The sequence below is a fragment of the Calidris pugnax genome, unplaced genomic scaffold (genome assembly GCF_001431845.1).
Source record: "Calidris pugnax isolate Ruff unplaced genomic scaffold, ASM143184v1 scaffold54, whole genome shotgun sequence".
Lineage (NCBI taxonomy): Eukaryota > Metazoa > Chordata > Aves > Charadriiformes > Scolopacidae > Calidris > Calidris pugnax.
This window is the reverse complement of record NW_015090864.1, coordinates 16,246,662-16,267,142: the sequence shown is the minus strand read 5'-3', so window position 1 is coordinate 16,267,142 and position 20,481 is coordinate 16,246,662. Positions and strand designations below refer to the sequence as shown.

General features: G+C 43.1%; 1 protein-coding gene across 1 annotated transcript in view; it reads right to left on the bottom strand.

Moving 5' to 3' along the window:
* Positions 1-20,481, bottom strand: part of MKX (mohawk homeobox) — a 57,416-nt gene that overhangs the window by 24,777 nt on the left and 12,158 nt on the right. The window contains exons 4-6 of the mRNA XM_014944875.1: positions 19,987-20,146; positions 12,806-12,959; positions 11,246-11,581 (exon numbers count right to left, since the gene is read on the bottom strand). Of these exons, the coding sequence (XP_014800361.1) occupies positions 11,246-11,581; positions 12,806-12,959; positions 19,987-20,146 (650 nt within the window). The remainder of the gene's footprint in view (positions 1-11,245; positions 11,582-12,805; positions 12,960-19,986; positions 20,147-20,481) is intronic.

Here is a 20,481-nt window from a genome sequence, read left to right as displayed (position 1 = left end):
TATTAGCCCCTTTTGAAATAAGAAGGCAGAGAATCAGGGATATGAGTCTGTGAACTGCACGAGGGACAAAGGATTGAGAAATATTAATGACCTTTTATCTATATAGATCCACCACAAATTAATGCTTATGTGCACTTGCAGCCAGGAGAAATTATCATCACCCACAGTCTCATTACACAAGGAGTGCAAACAGCAGCAGAGATGCTGGGAGACAGTACTGAAAGGAAAACAGGCTTATAAAAACGCCTGCCATTTTTATTCATTTAAAGTGTTTAAACAAGCAGTTCTTTACTTTGGTTCAGCCAAAAAAGACCTTCGCATAAAACAAAGGATCATTGGGATCAATACCTGCAGGTCAGCCTTGTCTTCTCTGCTGACCTCCACGAGCAGGATTTTGGGCCTTGCTGGGCAAGCTGGAGTAAGCACCTCAGTGCGGTACGGGATTTGGAAGGGAGAGATCTCATCATTTGTGGATGATACAGTTGGGAGCCTCTTTTCCTCTGTCTTTGCAAAGTTCACTACCACGGTGAACTACTGCCCAGCTCTGAGCTGAAGGAGAGAGCACAGCAAGGCAGCAGGCCTGAATTCCACAGATATCACCATCATAACAGAGCACGGAGGAAATACAGGGGTGGGTGGCGTGTATGAAAGATTGTGTGGTTTACAAACACCGCTACAGTCTCTGGAGCTGACAGCTTTTTTGGGTTCTCCCCACTTCAAAAACTGTGTCTAAACGTCCAGTACTAATGAGATTCAATAACTGGGAAGCCTGTAACAATTGCAGTTCCGATATTGCGGACAGGGAACGGCCTCGGCTTCCCCCAGCACCAGTAAGCTTCCCCCAGCACCAGTAAGCTTCCCCCAGCACCAGTAAGCTTCCCCCAGCTGCCTTTAGTCTCTCAGGTTATACCGAGCTCCTACTGACACTGCTGTCACAAACAGTGCTACAGCCACCCAGAGCTTTCCCCGATAAAGACACAGAGGCCATTGCCTTCCGGGGGAAGCTCCTATTTGAATCCTATCCAGGGTAAACGAATTAGAGACGCAGTAACCAACAGCTACATCAGCTAAACACCACGAGAGGGAGAAAAACGGGACAATGAGTTTTAGCATGTCCATGTAAAGGGCAACCCAGCACCCCTCCCGTGCAAAGCTGTCACAAATGGTGGGGAGCAGGCTGTGTGATTTGCACACCAGCTCTGCTCATCCCAGCTCCCCAGAGCTCAGCCCACACCAGGGCGAAGCCAGGGCCCACTCCTTGGGGTGGGAATAGCAATTAGAAGAGCGGAGACCTGGGATGAAAGTCTCCGTGAAGTCAACGGCCGAGACAAATTCTCCAGCACATCAAGATCTCATTAAAACTGCCCACAGTGTCTAGCCCACAAAGTACATCTAGTGCAAGGAGAGCCATCCTGCTGCTGTTTTGCAACGCATTACAAAATACCTTGGCTAGCACAAAGAATTTGAGGCAATTCACTCCTGAAGAGCCAGGTCGTGAAGAGCCTTCATTTTTCCAGCAAACTGGATTTAAGTTGACAAATAGTAACTGAGAAAAAAAACCAAAAACCTGACGAAGTAAAAGGGAGATGGAGAAACCGACAACATTTAACTTGATCTTCGATGGTGTAAATCTGTCAATACCCACAAATGACCACAAGGCCATATGCCAGTTTTCACTCTGAGATACTGTAACTAAGACATTTGGCTGGTACCTCACACTGGAAAGAAAGTTTTTACATTTAGAAATGTAAAACATTGTAACATTTAAGGAATTTTGGCTACAGCCCACTAGCCAGCCTTCCCTCAGCTTCAGCTAAGGGATTATTTTGAATGTTGCTTTGCTTTTCATGCATCTGTTGCCTAAATCAATGTGGAGGCATGAGGGAGGGACTGAAAATTGGCCCTAGAAATAGCGGTATATTTTAGTGTCATAACTGAGAGTCTTGGCAATCCCTGTTAACTTGAAATGTCAGTGCCATACCAAATGATCTGGTCATCCTAACCTCAACTTCTGGCCATCAGTGAAAGAACAGAGATAGTTTCTCCAACATCAGGTTTCAAGGCCACTGTGAAAAATTAAGGAAAACACATTTCGAGGCTCATTGGAATTTTGCTTTACCTATTTTTGTGTGTTTCTTTTCAGCTGCTCCAGCTCTAGCTGTTTATCTGATCTTTTTCTGTTTGAATTGTTTTTACTTTTTCCAGATTTTCTACAATGCAGTTTACTTCTCCAGCTTACTTTCCTGCTTTAAACTCCTGCTCCATTTTTTTTTTTTTGTAGCTCAATAAAACTCACTTATATTATAAAAGCCTTCTGTATACTTTGACTGTTAGGACATATTTCTCCTTTAACAGATCTGAAGTCACTATCTGATGCCAATTTAATACCATAAAGCATAAAAGACCTCAAATGGTCTTTAGTGATCACTGGTAATTTCCACATCTACTTCTTGTATCTCACACCCAAATTTTTAAGTTTGGAGTGAAGTGGATTAAATAAAACTGAATCCAACTCTGCTTTTCTGATTTGGAATAATTAGAAATGTAACTCTACAGATGAAAATGAGAGAGGTTTTTCTGGATCAGGGGTTTTTATGAACGCTCCCCTTCCTCCATCAGGATGGCAAAAATCTCATACACCAACAATACCCACAGGTTCCCCACATTTTTCCGAATACAGTCAAGGAGTTTTCCGAGTGGCCGGGTATAAACACATCCACAGCCTAACATTAGTCCACGTAGAGATCCCTCCAATCCACTTCTCAAATTGTGCCAAAACCCTCCCAAAAGCTTCTCTGTGAATACACATGGAAGATCAGAAGTCTGGTCTTGCTAAACTGCTTTCATCATTACGTTTCTGGTATTCACATTATGGACAAATGACCTAAAAAATTTCAGTTAAACACATAAAGGAGTTTTTTAAGTTACAGAATGACTTTCAAAAACCACAAACCTGCAAAGGGAAATAGGATTTGCTGGATCAGATAAGATTACTGGTCTATCTGGTCAGGGACATTCAGCGTGTAGCTTTTTTATAAAAGAAAATTAAAATGGAAGTGATGATGAATAAACTAATTTTGCAGTTCAATACTGAATCAGTTTTGAAGACATTTTAAGAAGAATCCAATCAAAAATCCCACTCAAAAGAAAACAATCTGGTCTTTATATTTTGCTATTTTTTTTTCTATTACAAGCAATAGATAAATTCTACTGTTCATATCAGCATGAATACAAATTCTTACGCTACCTGGGAGTGATCAAACCCTGCTTTACAGCAAGATCCTGAAGAGTTTCAAGTGTTTGCCACCCACATCAAAATATTGCCATGGCAAGGAAAATGCATGAGCTTGTTCGTGTAAGCAAATGCAGAAAACCCCCAAACATTTTCTTTATTTACAGCTATATGACTGAATACACACAGGCTGCTTTCTGCTAGTCTCACCACGGGCATAAAATATTTCAAACTCCAGGACTACTGAGAAGCTCACGGTTTTATTCCGCAGTCATCATGCTCCAAATTTACAAGCCTAACTCGGATGGTTATTACTGGGATGTACCTGCTTAAATCCCTTCCACAGATGGGAGAGCGAACGCTGCCCATGCCAAGTTTCAGTCTGGATTGAATTTTTACAGCTGGGCCATAAATTTGCAGATTAAAAAGGTTCTAATGGAAACACAGATACAGCCTTAACTACAGCAACATGAACAGCAGCACCGTAACACCACGCAGGGGACAGTCCACGCTACAAGCACAGTCTACCAGGATGTTACCAAAAATCGCGTTATTTCTCCCCAGCAGCGGAAGGGGGCTGGGAAACTCAGGAACCCCACGCCAGGTATGAAGTTTCAATTCAGACGTTTTTCCAGAAAGAAGTGAAACTTTTACAGGCTTGCCATTCCTTTAAATTCACTGCTCCAGTATGTGAAAAGCCCAGCCCTCATCCCCGCTCCTGCCACCACCCCGTCCCACCTGCACCCGACTTTCCTCCCCCCGTCCCCTCCTGGTCACACTGTGCTGCACTGCACATAGATTACTGTGTTAATTGCCATTAAAGACAGTGGTTACTTGTGAAGCAGATGATAGATTTCATATGTAAAAGTAATTCACTGGGCAGAAAGGAAGGGGTTTGTCCCTGTAATTTCTCTTTCTTCTCCACGCAGGTGCCACGGGCAGACGGCTGGGTGCAGGGGCAGACCCACGTGAGCCCCGAGGAGCAGAATGGGCACATTTCAGCATCAGAGGCTGCACAAATCTCGCTCGCAGCCCAGCCCCGGGAAGATGTGCCTCCAGCCACAGCTTTGCACTCAAAAGCACTTCCCAATCAGTGATACATAAAGTTAAGTGTGTGATTTCAAACCCACTCCTGATGGGGCGACAGCACACATCTCTGTGCTTCTGTCTGCAAACGCTCACAATTTCTTACCCTTTTTCTACTTTCTGTTTAAAATTGTGCCATGTTTTTCATGTGCATTGGCCTACATCCCCTGCCTGATGCCGCACTGCTCCGTCCCCGGCTGCTGCGCCAAGGCTGCAGTGCTCAGGGCTTTCCACTGCTGTGCTCCAGCTGCTGCATTTCCCCGTTATCTCCTCTCGTTTTTTCCCTCTGAACCCCCCCCCTCCTTCGCCTCCCTCATTTGAGTCGTGCTGCCTTTTGCAATGCATGCAACCGCTCGCAGCGGCAGTGGCTGCAGCCGCACTGTGTTTCCAGGGCTGAGGATGCCCTGAGTGGGGACAAAAGCCAGTCCAGCTGATGTGTTTGCAAGGCAGCATGGAAGCCCAACGTTTCTGCCCTAAGCGATCTGCACAGCCACAAATTTGGCTACCAGGGAAAATCCCGCCTCAGGCAGTGGAAGCAGAGAAGGAATCGCATCCATTCCACTAAATCAGTTGTCCCAAGCTGTAGTTTCACACACTCTTAAAATACTCCTTCAATTAACTGCTAATTTTCTTACTAATTTCCCTATTATATTCATTACTAGCCATGCAGTCTACAGCTGAAACTGGAAAACAGTCTGATTTATGACCATGTGCTTTTCCATGCACATAATTGCCTGAAACATTCGCATTTGGGCTGGCCCCAGGTTTTAAGACCAAGCATAACTCTGAAGACATTTTGAACAATGGGAAAAATGGGGATAAATATTTCTTTCTCTTTGAAAATACACCTTCACTAAATGAATGAGGCCCGAGGCTTGCCAGGGAATGGCCCTTGCTGAAGCCTGGAGCGTTGGCTAACTCTAAAGAGAAGTATTAAAATATATAGTTGTTAGAGATTGGTGACAGCACCATACATTTTTCCTGCTGTGTCTGAGAGAGGTCTTGGGCAAGCACAGGGGTCTGCTGCTTTTTTGGCCGCTGCTGCAAATATTTGCATTGGGGAAATTTTAATGGTCTCAGAGAAACAGAGGCGGGCTGCTGTACCGGCACGGGCAGCAGCAACCTGTGGCTATGGAAACATGGCTGATCCCCCGATTTTTTTTGTTCTGATTTTTTCAGTCAGATGTTGTCATCTTTTCCATTTCAAATCATTCATGCAAGAACATCTCATTCTCTGCGATGATAAAGCTGTCAGGAGTCCCGAGACGTGCTGCCCTGAAGCAAGCCGATGAAGAAAATCCTCTGTGGCCAAGCAACTGGCTCAAGCTAGTTTTTACTGAAGTACGCGGAAAATCTGCCATGACATCAACAGAACCAAAACCAGCAGAGGAGCACACACACCTCCTCTGCTCCGGGGGGTCTCCACAGCAATTATACCCAAATTATTTTATATCCATGAACATGCTGCTATTACAAGCGCATCTGACCCTCACATAGCCCAATCTCCAGAATCTTTAATATTTTGGGTTTTAAAAAAAAAAAAAAAGCCCAAAACACTCACAGCCATTTGCATCTGAAAACAAACAGATAAAACAAGGATGCACAGTGTTTGCGCCCAGGACCTGTGAGAAAACAAGCACTCTCTTTTCCCACAAAACTGACCATTAAAAGCAGGGAGTGGAGAGAAATGGCTCAGAAAAGCTAACACTGCCAGGAGCACCGCTTCCCTCCGAGGGGCTGGCTCCAGGCAAAGCTCCCCCCTGCCCGCAGGCAGCCCCTGGGTGCCCAGGCTTTTGGGAGGGTGCTCTGCCCCCAGCACTGTCGATGCTCCCAGCCCACCCAGTGCTCTCCTCCCCCCATTCCCCCACCTGAGAGAGGTTGAAATTGCTCCCTTTCCACAAAAAAAAAAAAGTCAGTTTTGATGGAGCACTGTTTTCCAGGGTCATGTCCAAATAATCCTGACCCACTCTCCGTGCAGCTCAAATACTGAGAAACAGAGAAACTAAAGGGAATTAAAAAACAGTTTGTTTGATTTTTGCTGTTCAAACTGAAAGAAACGCAAAAAGTGAACAACCAACTTAACTAGCGGGGAGCAGGCAGGATCTTTAAAATTCTCAAGTTTGGGCTATCACATCTGGTCTATTAAACCTGACACTGTCCCTGTAGTAAAGCCGTTTCCTTTTAATCTTTCTTTAGAAAAAACAACAGAACAGCAAATTAAACACAATCCTCTCCTCAATTCTCAATTCCATGCTATTTCAGTGTTGACGAATCGGGCCATGTAATAATAAAATTCCTGCAGAAATATGATCTTAACCGTGTAACCTTCAATTGCAGTTATGCTGCTGCCGTGTGCATTTAATACTGTACTTGACATTCCCCTTTTCCATTTCACTTCTGGATGACATTAGGATCTGCAACAAGGACCTCCTTCAGCTCTCCCAGGTTACCATTTATTTTAAAGTATCCCCAAGGTCTCCAGCACCGTTTAGATCAAACTCGCAAAAGTCGCTGGTACTAGCGGTTTTTGCGGGTCCCTCGAGTTGTTTCTGAAAACAGGTTCCATTGTGTTCATATTATGCTTTTAAATTTTATAGCTCATTTTTAAATTACATGTTAATTTCTAAAAATGTTAAATTGCGAGGAAAAGTTGGCAAGGACCACACAAAAATCACAGCACTGCTCTGCAGCTTGCGTATGTCTCTCTACAGCCCTTATGTGCGTGGCTATACCCTTACATTTAAGTGCTCTGCATGAATGTGGGCCTGATCCTGCGGCGTGCTGAGGGGCTCATCGGAGGCGCTCAGTGTGCTGCAATAAACGACCCAGGATCATGCTTTATAAATCACAAGCTTTGCAGGATCCAAATGAAAGAAAGAAAGGAAGGCGAGAGGAAAGAAAAAGGCAGTAGTAATGAAAACATCAGAAACAGAGCACACTCCTGAGTATAAACGTCTAAAAATAGAGATCAAACATCTTCAAAAAATCAACCAGTCATTCAAGAGGTTTTTTTAAAAGCCACCCTCCTTTCCAGGCCTGCAAGTCTTTCGTTTCCTCACTATTTTTATTTGTTCTGGCTTTTCTACTGTGCTAAGTAACATATAAAGTGAAATCAATGAAAATCTGCCTACAGAGAAGTTAGAAAATTCCCTGTCCTGCCATTTCATCCCTCTTCCTCTCATTTCAATTTTTGCTTTCGTTCACCAAATGCAGCTCACCAGACGGCGGTATCCCAGAAAGTTGGGATTTTTCATTTCCTTGTGCTATAACCACGCGGGACGTTTTGTTCCCGCAGGTGACCAGCAAGAGGGTACTCACAGAACCCTGCAGCGTGGTTACAGAAATATCAGCATTTTAGTCATCCGTAAACCCAAGACTGACGCTGCCGCTTTAGATTTACGTCCAGCCTCACTCTAAACATTATTAGACCTTTTCCTTATAGATTTCTGGAGTGCTTGTTGCAGTTGGACTGTTGTTCCTGTGTGCGTTTGTGCAACAAATACAGATAGGCAGGTCTGGTTTGAGTTATTCCTGTCACACAGAGAACCTGCTGTGAGTGACAGCATGCCAAGGAGTTAATGAAAACTTGTTCCCCAACATGGGCTTTTAACTCAACAAAAACTCTGAACCGAGCCTTTCAGTGGTCAGCTTAAGACACATATTTGACCAATTATATATATTTATGTATTATACCTGTGCTAGGATTAATCCGAACTGAAATTTTCAGCCTTAAGTGAACACATTTGCGTATGTCATGTTATATACAGAAGTGTATCAGCTTACGACAGAAACACTCACATATGTGCCATCCCCGAGTACGGCTGCGCTCTCCCCCCACGGCAGCTCCACGGCTCCCGGGCCACGCAGCCGGAGCAGCGTGGGCACCGTACCCACGAGGGACCCGGGACGGGGGTCTGCTGCTCCCACCCCACCACTAAAGCCACCTCCCAGCAGCTCTTAATACTCCTGCAGGGGTAAAAAGCCTGTCCTTGATCTTCACACGGGATTTCCCAGTTGCCTGAAGCTCGAGCAGCATATGGTCCCGTGTTTATAAGCATGTTAATGGCTGGAAAGGGAAGCTGTACAACCCGTTTTTCCTTATATAAACTTTAAACTGCAATTTCTTCATTTTGTCACTGGACTCTGCGCTCGCGCCCCATTAATTGGGCGCAGGTTCTTGAGACACACGTGGCCACATTGACCCTGGGCACCCTGCGAGTGGACACTGGTGTGGGCCACCTGAAATCAGGGTCTGGCCCACAACATGAAACAGACACGGTAAGTAAGCTCTCCACTCACAAAAAGTTGCTTTTCCAAGGAAGCACCATAAAGAATTTGCTCCTACACCAATGACTGCCTGCTCTCAGGAGCACAGCAACTGTGACAAACGTCTCTCAAAAATAAAATGTCAATCAGTTTTTCACTCTCTGCTTTCTGAAACGCTATGCATAATGTCTCCATAAACTAAAACATCTAGTAGGGACTTCACAATTCTGCTTTAACCCTTTGGTGTTAAAAATCTGCTGTTTCACTTAATAAAAAATTGCGGCGGGGAGCTCTTTATAAGTGGCAATTTCTCACTTAAAAATTCACTTGCTGCTTTCAGGAAGGTATGCGTGATACAGTCAGACATACCCTGGCATTTTACTTAACCAAAATGGATTGCAGCTATTTTTGAGAACAGAGGTACAGGTCTGCTACAAGACTGCACTGAGAACTGCCATCCCAAGTATTCAAATTAAAGAGAAAAGACACAAAAAAAATAAAACATCCTTATTTATCTCTTCCAATGTAAAAATAATTTGGATAATTTCATCTATTTTTAAACAGATTTCAATATCTGCTTTGTTAATGAAGGGCTCAATTTCTCCAAGTTATACTATCATCAGAAAATCACTAATGGGACTGTAGTGTTTTAGCTGAAAAAAAAGCCTATTTTTACCTGTTTCTTCCTGAATGTGCGCACATATATAGGAAGGAACAATATAGTGTGTGCAAATGATGTTTTTCTTTCCATTAGCAGCCTACTGCTTTGAAAGTGTAAAAAGAATAAAACTATATCCTGAGAGCTGCTGGTCTCATCAGAGGCCATAGCACTTCAAAATTTTAACAAAGATATTTAAGAACTGACTTAACTACAATCTCGAGACGAGTTTCAGGAATGTCAGTTATGAACTTTAAGGACAAATATACTGGGTTTTAGTCATTCCAGCCCAGCTTGTGAACTCACACAGTTACAGCCTGCCTGTCTCAGCCTTCTCATTAAAGACCATATTTTTCAGTGCAGCTCGAAACTTGGCAAGAAGAACTCAATCCAGTAGCAAATTTATTACAATTTTTAAAAAGTCATTGTGTCCGTTTTTAAGTTATGGTATAAAAGTACAGAAAAACAGAAGTTTATATATCTGAGCTGCTGCATCTGTTCTTGAGTAACTTTTAACTTAAAAATAAAACTTGGCAGACAATATGCCCATAATGCAGACCAAATGCATTTGGTATGTTAAAAAAAAAAAAAAAAAAGCAGCTAAATGAACAGAGAGAGTTAATTTTGAAACTTACTCATTGTGCATGCACTGGTTTTGCTCCCAATGAGATGCCGTTTCTCTACAGGGTCCCCACTCCCACCGTGGTCATCCCCTGACAACCTGCATGCACCAAGGTCCTCCTACCCCCACCAAAGCACACAGCCTCAAATCCTTGTGGCCCCATCACATGAAATGGGCCAGGAAAGTGAGGGCAAAGGCTGCGAATGTGAGAGGCCACAAAGGCAAGGGGCACCAAGTACATCATCTAAATCTATATTAATTTTAGTGCAAAGCCCTCCAGTCCCTTTCATCAATTTTCATCCATCCCAAAAGTGATGCTGCCTGCAGAGTGGTCCCTGGCAGAATAATTCCCCAAGAAAGGCCCCGGGACAATGCGAAGGGCTGCTACAATGGGTGGAAACCCTGAAACGCTGGCAGAGACCTCCAGAGCTTGGGACACAAGATTTCATTTTTTTCAAAGAAAAAGGGACAGCAGCAGCCTTTGCCTTACATCCCCAAAGAAATACAAAACAAGCTTCACAAGAGGAGCCTTCCAGCACCCCCCGTCCCACAGGCACCTGAGAAGGTCCTGATCTTGCCCCAATTTACAACAATTTACTGGCATGAACCAAGCAATCCCATGTGCCTTCTACTGACTGGCAACACAGCAGAAGATATAAATTATGCTTTTCTATTTTTATTGATAAGATTAAAATAATAAATCAAGTGTAACCCTTCAAAAAACATTATAGATATTTATATAGATATATAGAATATAAAGATATTTAGAATATTTAGATACATAGAATATAAAGATATTTAATGGCCAAGTCTGTGGCCCCTTAGATCAGTGCACTGTACCTGAAGAGGGATGCAGAAATTGGCCTAAATTAATCCATGCACCTGAGCACCAAAGGGCCATGCAACAGAGCAGGATCTATGAAGAAGCATCTAAGAACAGATGCTGTGCAGCAGGGGAGGATGCTCAGTGCACACTATTGGGGAACATGTAGCTCATGTAAGTGTCACAACCACTTCCTTCCAGCTGGAGCCACGGAGTACTTCAGCCCTCTAGTCCTCCCTTATTGTAACAGAAACTATAAGAGTTTTCTCCTTCTTTAGGCTTGTCTTAGCACTGACAAAACTGGCCTGTAAGTGTCATTTCAAAAAAAATCACTCCCATAGCTCCATTCAAAAAGCAAAACAGCTTCATTAGTGGTCAATAATAGCATTTAACTTCAATACTGCTGATAAACTTGGACAGGACTGATCCTCTCTCATATGAGAGGATGGACAGGAGTTACCCACCCTCATAAAAGGCACCATCAGGTGACACTCATTCCAGATGACAGCGTCCACCAAGATTGGTTGTATTAGAAATTATGCAGAAAGAATCCCTTACCTGTCCGGTAGACAAAATTGCCTTCTGTCTCTGATGATGACGGAGACACCAATTCCTCCTCAAATTCATTGGAACTAAATGAACCAGAGTGATTCCTTTGCCTTGTTTTTTCCATCATAGCTGCATTAGTAGCCATGACATGTCTCAATGAGTCATTTAGGTAACGATTCAGTAAGCTGCTTTTGTATTTGGGGGGTGACACGTAATCCTCATTGGCACTTGTTTCTGGTCTCACTCCTGTTTTTATTACTGAACTTTCAGTTTTAATCACAGTGTGATGAACTGGTTTGTTATATCCCCCTTCATTCATATGGTTTCTTGGAGGATTTTCTCCATCTGAAAACAAAGGAGGAAAGAACAGTAATGCATCAATTACCTAATTATTTATCTAGAGGCTTTCTCTACATATTTTGAATTGCTATAAATGTAAACTAAAACTAGACAAAAGAATTTCAGACTTCAGCATTAGAAAATTATTTTCATTTTCTTCTGTTCACACATTGCTCACTGCAGTTCCCAGCGTTCTCAAATGTTCCAGCTATTCCAAGTTAATTAACTGTAGAAAACAGTGTCTGGGTCTAATTTGTTCATAAGCAACGTAAGCCAGGTAGAAAAAAACAAAATTGAAAAGTGCCCTAAATCAATGAAAAACATTTCAAAATCTGGGTGAATAAGCTGAATTCTTACTATCATAGTTTGAAATTTGTTTCTTCTGAGTACTATGACGTATTTAAGCATATTTGCCTAAACTGTACTCTTTTAATTGTCCTGAGAGCAATCTTTTAAAGGGAAGTGCAAACTAAAGAAATGTGAGTACAAACTGAAATTGGAACAAAGAGGATTGAAACTGAATACAAATTGAAACATATTATTCTAAAAATTCACCTACACACTTCTGATAAAGTTCTGCAGCATTCTTTCCTGTCAGTGTATCTCCATGTCACAACCGACTGAAAAAAGCACCCACAGACATAATTAATACAAATATTCTATTAAAAAATATAGGGTGCTATTTACCAAACCTTACATTTGTTAATTAGGATAAGAAAGAGAATTTCAGTGCACCTTTTAAGGAAAGTGTTTGCTGGTAAAATACATGAAATAAATATAGTAATAGTCAGTTTACCATATAAGAAGCCCCACTGAAGTTAATCAGATTCTCTTGTTAATGACATGATATTGCTATCGCCCTTCCATCAAGGAAAGTAACAGTCAAGAGATTTCTTGTTTCCTTAAACCAACAAACGTGATCAGCTTTTTCCTTTAATGCAGATTAAAGCAACAGGCAACAGCAAAGAACTAACAATTATTTTTCTAGTAACAATGCTAGACGAAACATGGACATAACATGCACCCACACTGTCACCCCAATTAACCTACACAATCCCACTTCGCAAGGCTGCAGAATAGTTGGGGGCCAAAAATGGCACCTAATTCACAAAAAGTAAAGGTGGATCCACTGAGGGCATTTTGTGAGAAATCAGAGCTAACTTAGGGCATCTGATACCTTCTAAATCTATTTCAATCGGTTTAAAATTCATACAAAGAGCGTCAACACACCTTCAGAGCATGAGTCATCGCTGCTCACGCTGAGTCGTTCAGCATTGCCTTGAACATATTTGTTGTACAGTTTTATTCGTAAAGCCCAGCTAAGATCTGGTTGCCTGACGGTATTCTTCAGGCGACGTCTTGCATTGGCAAACCAGTTTGATACCTGCAGACAAATCAATGTTTTAGTTTCTCTTGAAAACAAGGCAAATAAACAAATCTAACCCATAGTTTTCATAGGTTTTATGTATGCAGTAAGAAAACAGCAAACAAGGGAAACATGAACAGGAGTCAATGAAACCATCACTGAGCAAAGCAGGGACCTCAGACAGGGCAGGTTCAGGCTTTCCACCCCTCCCAAATGTCAGCAAACCCTCATTATTAACAAGGTTTTAATTAAGGGGCCCCAAAATACTTTTTTTTTTTTTTTAAGATAACACCCCGAGCTTTCAATACAAACCTTTGATACATTACTAACATCCTAAATTAAAGCGACTAGCTAATGTTCGGCAATTTGCCTTTGACATTTACGTAGGCTACAATAAGGCTGCTGAACAGAAAAACCCATTCTGAATTTCGTTACATAAAAGCCCAATTTCTCCCTTATGCCTTATCACTACTCTGACAGCTAGTGGGTATCAGGAAAGACTTACATAGAATATAACCTGCTTTGAGTCACTGCGGAAATCAACTACTTGCTCTACAGAGCAGCAGCTTTTATGAACTCTTTCTGTTATGGAAACCCTAAAAAGCAGTGAGGATGCAGGTTCCTTACTACTAAACTACCAACTACTAAACATGAGACATATCCAGGTGGGTTTTTGAATGTCTCCAGAGAAGGAGACTCCACCACCTCCCTGGACAACCTGCTCCAGGGCTCTGCCACCCTTAAAGTAAAGAAGTTCCTCCTCATGTTTAGGTGGAACTTCTTATATTCAAGCTTGTGCCCATTTCCTCTTGTCCTGTCACTGGGCACCACTGAGAAAAGACCAGCCCCATCCTCTTGACACCCACCCTTTAGGTATTTAGAAGAATTGATCCAATCCCCCCTCAGTCTTCTCAAGACTAAAAAGACCCAAGTCCCTCAGCCTTCCTCATAAGAGATGCTCCAGGCCCCTCATCATCTTCGTAGCCCCCAAGAGACTGGCTTGTCTTCCTTCTCAGCTGCAGAGCATTTTCTAGAGTTTGAGATTACAAAGTGGATACACCACCATGCAAGGTCATTACAAAGTCAGGCTCTAACACAAGGATTTCTCACTGCTTTAGGTACAAAAAGAGCAAAAGGGCTGGGTGTAGTCTTCTGAGCCAGCAGTGCTAATCAAACCTTCAAATGGGATGCGCGTACTTGCAGTGACATTGCATGAAAGCATATCTGAGAAAAGGCTGGCCTTGAATCCACTGCAAGTTAAAAACACATAAAATAGGAAATACTGATACTGACAGAGTGACCTTACCATAACCTTACTACGAGCAAGAGCAGAGGCAAGCTACCTGCACTCTAACAATATTTATTTAATGATAAATCAGGTCTTAAAAATGCTGTTTACTCCTTGCAAGAACGAGTGTATTTTGACATGACCTCTGCAAGAAGGAGGCAGAGTAGCATTGCCTGCAAAGGGGAATGTAAAGAATGTCGGGAGAGCCTATAGCCCTGCTCACATCTTTGTGTTGTCAAAGTGCACACAGAGGAAACTGAGACCATTGCAGTCATATTCTGACCTGGGAACGATCACACTGTTTAATTTATGTTAATCTGCAAAGCAAGTTAACACATGTTTTATCGATACATTCTGCCCTACCTACTAGGGAGCCAAACTGTAGACCTCAGCGCTGGATTTTGGCCCTGATTTTGTCATGTCTATTGTAGCTAAGGTTGTATAAATTGTATTTGATTAATTACTCTGCATTGATAATCTCTTGTAGGGTGACTACGAGAAAAATAAACACTGTGTTTTTAAAGGAAAAATAAAACTTCGGTTCAGAGTCCCACACAGAACTTAGCAGCAGTGCCTTAAGGCTGTCACTTTGCTTTTACTTAAGATAACATTTACATGAAACAGGGTTCCACCTAAAACACAGCGAGCCCCGGATCAGCGCTCAGATGCCAAACGCGTAACTTTACAAACCATGTAGTTTACTGTGACAGGTTAGAAGACCAAAACCGTAGCTGGCTGAGAAGAGTAAGTAATCTTCATTCTCTTCCAAGGCTACTTGTTTATATTCATCATATTGACACAGCAATCATTACAGTAAACCAGAAAGGGTGGGCTGGAATCCATCCACTTTCTAATGCTGCTAACAAACTCTCCAGACTGCTCAGCTGAAGCAGCAGTCACCTGGCTGCTGCATGATTTAGTATAAATCTGAAATCAAGTATGTAACGATAGAGATGGATCAGCCCAGAGTCCCACTGAATATTACAGCAGCTACTGCAGCATCTTACAAAGCTGACAGCTTTCCAACATCTCACTAGAAAGAGGTTCATTATGCTCCATTTCATTACATATTGAAATATTTCATCAGTGAAGTGCCATGTACAGAAAAGAAAGATAGGGTAGTATTAGCATGACTCATACATAAAAGCAATTAAATTTAGCAGGAGTGATTTTTGCATGGTACTCTTGGTTTATTTTGAGCTCATTCTTCCCATGCCAGGGCTTTGCTTTCTGCATATCAATATGAAAAGATGAGTCATATTTTAAGTCTTCTGCTATGAGAGGAGGAAATAGTAGTATTTGATCATTATGAAAGAACCTGAAGTCAGCATTTACAAGAGGCACTTTAAGCTAAAGCACAGAGCAGCAAAGTCACTCCAGAAACTCTCACCCCAAATGCAATTACAACAAGGCTCGTTAGAGCTGAAGGAAAGTTAGGCACATTCACTTCAGAAATTTTTAGGCTAGACCTATGGCGTGGTATCTGTCTCAGGGTGATTTCCTGCTCTTGGGCACTGCCATATGTCGCTGGAAAATCCTGATCTCTAAAACATCAAGAGATTCAACATCTTTCCCATTCTTCAGTCCCGGACAACCTCCAGGTGTGTGGACTGGAAGAAGCTGCATGGCCACAGGCTGTGCCAGCTCACCCTGAGCCCCAGCCACCACCTGGGTTATTACAGGCTCTTCCTGGCTCCGTTAAAGCCAAGGGCAGTTTTGTCACTAATTTTGACCCAAATGTCCCAAATGTGGTCTTAAAACAGTTACATGCCTACTGCTGTAGGTCCCATTCACACTACCAGTGCCTGTTTGTGCCACACTTACTTAAGCCATTACAAAAAGTAATCACCAAAGCTGCCTAAAGCCAGCAACCCTTTACCATGGTCCCAAGTTACACTACTGTGACCTCCACAAATAATAAAAAAAACCCAAACCAACAATTTACATACAAGCCAGTGGGAAAATCTTTGTCTCAGAACCCTCCCAAAGAATGAAGTATGTTGAAAAAAATGCATGATGAAACTCACTGTTCTTGTAAAGTAACAAACATGTAGTTCTTCAAGAAGTAAAAAGACAAAACCCAAGGAGAACGATAATAGATGTGCTTTCCAGCATTTATATTTTACAGCAGCTCAGTCATTCCCAAAGAGCACCAGGTGCTTATATCAGCATCATGAAATATTGACCCTCTGGCTTTACTTCTGAGGAGACTTTTCAATTTTATTGCAATTTGTTCTGCTTCACTGCTTTAGAGTGGCCAAAGTTTCAGAATGGGAGCAGAAATCAAGTGATTCTCCTCCTCCAGTCATCCAGATATGTCTTTATGAATCTGAATACTATTAAATCCATAGCAGCACATGACCAATATATTAATCCTAGTATTGCAAAAAACTTTTCTTCAACAATACGGCCATTCATATTTCTTTCTGGAAGGAATATACAGTCATTTTTCTTTTTTATTTCACAAGAACATCTAAACCAAAATTTAAAATAAAATAAATCAAGTACTGCGGTAATAATACAAATGAAAATGTAGCATATTAATAGGACAAATTATTGGATTTTGAATTGGAATCTAATTGGAGTAAAACATAAAATGCCTTTTCAAACTATATTGCTTTTTTGGTTTCCTGCTTTGGCAGTTGGAGAAGTAGAAAACTTTGGGCTGTTGGACTGAAAGCTGCAATAACATTTGCCTTGAGGACTCCCGAAGACCTTGTTGGCCTGCTCAGGAATAAGTCAGCCCAGAATTTGCCCCAGGTTTTGCTACCGCTTATTAAGAAACAAGGTGATTTATGATTCCTGCAAAATCCTACCTCCTTGAAAGAGTTTGACTTTCCTCCTGCAGCACTGCTGGACACAGCTGGAACAGCCCCCTTGCTGTCCCACTGCACCCAGGAAGAGGCGGTTAAGCCAAAATAATAGTGAGGCAGAATAAATTAATTTAAAAATCAACCAACTGGCTGATAGCAAAATTAATGAAAATAAAATTGTGGAAGATCTGACGTGCAGATACTGTCCTAATAATAACAGTAGAAAACAGGGCTGGATGTTCACCTCCTTTTCTCACAGAAGGATCAGTTTTATATATACCACAGTCCTGAAAAAGGATGGTACATACTGGAGTAAGGGTCATTAGATGAAAGAAAAGCATGTGGAGAAGAGTTACAGCTATATTATCAATATTACTATGACCAACATCATGTTCCAGCCACCTGGTGAACACCCTTTCCAAGGTCAGCAGTCAGGTGAAAAAATCAAAAAACCCCAACCATTCATTCCCTAAGCTGCATTTTGGCAGAAAATCAAAGGGATTTTCAACAGTTTCTTCTGTCCTCCCTAGAGCTTCCAACAACAAGGTGTCAGCACACGAGGGATGCTGGGACAAGGTAACAGCTGTCAGCAGACAACAGCCTCCACAGGAATGGAAAGCTGTGGGGGCAAGCGTACGTTCTCACCACGAGCGAACGCCACGGGACAGCAGTGAGAGATGGAAGAAGAGGAGGAAACATGAGACAGGTCAGTGAAGGTGAGGGCACGTAACCCGGAAAAAACATCATGTGCTGACTCCAGGCTCTCCAACAACATCTGGTGTTACTAGATTAGAAAAGCAATCACGGGGGCCCCTGCTCGATGCTTTTGCAAAGCGCCCCTCTGGGAGAGCAGCAAAGCTTTCCAGCAGGTACCAAAGCCCCGTCCGAGCCTGCTCTTGGTTATACCCCTCAGCTGAAGGAGCACAGCCTGCAGGGAAGCAATTTCAGGGGTGCCCAGCATGACTGAGATCACAGCCTGGCGCTTTCTCTCTCTCTCAGAGAACAAGAATTTTGATCTGGATTACAGTCTTGTTCTTTCTGGGCATCTGAAAAGTAGATGTAGGGCGTGCGTTGTTTTGTTCTTCCAGGCTGAGGAATTACTGCTGGTGCCAGACATATGTATTTACCTCTCGTACAGATGCTATTGTATTCCTGGATTAAAAGAGCATTGCACCCAAATGATGGAAGAAACATCTGAGGTTTCTTTTTGATGGTGTGCTTCTGTAAATGGAGATAGATGTGCTGGTTTGCACAGCTCTTTCAAACATTACAGTTCATAGAAATAAGGCTGGCCAAATTCAGCTTCAATGTAAATCCACTGCAGGCACGGGGAGTCTGACAGAGATAAACGTAGCCATCCATGGTTCTTTTTAATTTTATTCTACACCTCACAGAGATCGTAAAACTCTGCCGAGTAGTGGCCATGGCTCACTTGATGCTTTTACAGAGGCTAACACAGCATATCTCCATCAGGATTTATTAAAGCTGCCACGAGAGAAATAGTGCAAAACCCCACAATTTTTTCCCCTTGTCTGTTCATTCCGTGGCATTTATAAAAGAACAGGAGAAGAACTCCTCAAGATGTCATTACTGTGAAAGCTTCCCAATGTGTATTCTGGGTGTATGTTTTAAATCTCATGTAAAAAGACAGGAATTTTCTAAAAGCCATACTCCAATAAACTACTCCTATTGAATTGTGGCATTGAATGGATCGTGTTTATGTAATCCTATTTTTAAAAGTCTGAGCAAACCTTTCATGTATATTTTTTAAAAGCAAGAGAAGTTGTTTTAACTGTATCTTCCAGTTATAACTGGCATTTTCTGAGACACTCATATTATTTTTGTCAAAGCTATAGTGTTTTTTCTAGTGCAGTAGTTTCACAGCGAGGTACTAAAATGTAAAAGTTCCCCATTTTGCTGTTACTAGGAATGAAGTTCATAGCACTGGCTTTTTGAAAAAGTACTCAAAATAATAACACTGAATTACCGCCTCCTTTTTCTAACACTTCACATTATTTTGATATTTTCATGTCCTTTGCAAAACGACACATAATGTGCGAGGCAGAGCACTGAGGGCCTGATCCTGCAAACACATGTGTTTCATTTTAAGCACCTAGCAGTAGCTCCCAGTAAGGAAATTAGATTATTCACAACGCATAAATCTTTGCAGCATCCAGACCTGAGATAGAATCACTCAGCAACCGATAGCATTTAACCACATATTTTAATAGAGTGCCAGATGGCAAACAGAACAAAGAAGTGAGATTTATAAACATTTGCAGCCAACTTTATACCTTTCACTGCAGCACAACTGCCGGTCGTTTCAGGGGAGTTTTACCTGAGAGCAAAACAATTACACCCCATGCCTAATTACACTATAATGGTAATTCCTGCAAGACTGTGAAGCACAGTCTCAGCACACAGTGGGGATAGTAACACCAACGTCTGTGCAACAGGTGATGACTATTATCAGGACGACATAACTGCTTCCATTCTAGCCCATTTTCAAAAGGGAAAAGAGAGCTCCCTACAATTCATATTCCGTGATGACATCTCCCATTGCTGATTTTCTTTTTAGCCAAAGACTTTTTAAAGACTAAGCAAAAATATTTCTGCTGTATTTATGAATGAGATTAAAGGCAGAGGGCCTCTTTTCCTCGGAGGGGAAGCACACACCTTTTGCCCACCACCTTTTAGCACTTCCCTGGGCCAGGATCAGCCACAGGTGGGAATTCCTGTTTGGGGAACGGAGTCCTGCTGGAGTTGGGGGCTCTGGAGAAGGTGGGGGGAAGGATGAACACAGACCCCGGGTCTCGCTGGCTCCATGGATGCCCCCCTGATGCTCAACTCACACGGGGGGCTTCAGCTGATGCTGCCCCCATCCCTCCCGTCCATGAAACGCCCCAACGCAGCCGCGGGAGGCAGGGGGAGAGGGATCCCTTACCTGCACCAGGGTCATCTGGGAGCCGAGGGCCAGCAGGATCTTCTCGGTCTTGGTGGGGTAGGGATTGTCGCGGTGCTTGTAGAGCCACTGCTTGAGCGGCCGCGCCATGTCCTGCAGCGCCTGCCGCTTGTGCCGCACCTTTCCGCCGCTCTGCCGCGCCCTGCCGCGGAGAAGGGGCGCTCAGGACCGCGGCCGGGGCGGTGGGCACCTGCCTGGACCCCCCACCACCGGCCCCGGGCACGGCGCCGAGCTCCCCTGCGCGGCCGCCGCCACGGCTGCGGGATGCGCGCAGGGATGCGCATCCTCCCGCTCGGGCTGTTCACGGAGGGGCTTTCCGGAGGCCAACCCCGCGGCCAACCGAACCTGCCCTCCGTCCCGTCCGCCCCCCCTCCCCGCTTGAATTTATTTGCCCGTTAAATTGAGAGAAACCCGCGGCACCGAGCGGCTCCCGGGGCATTTCCTTGCTCGGGGCGGGGGGGGGGGGGACGGGAGAGC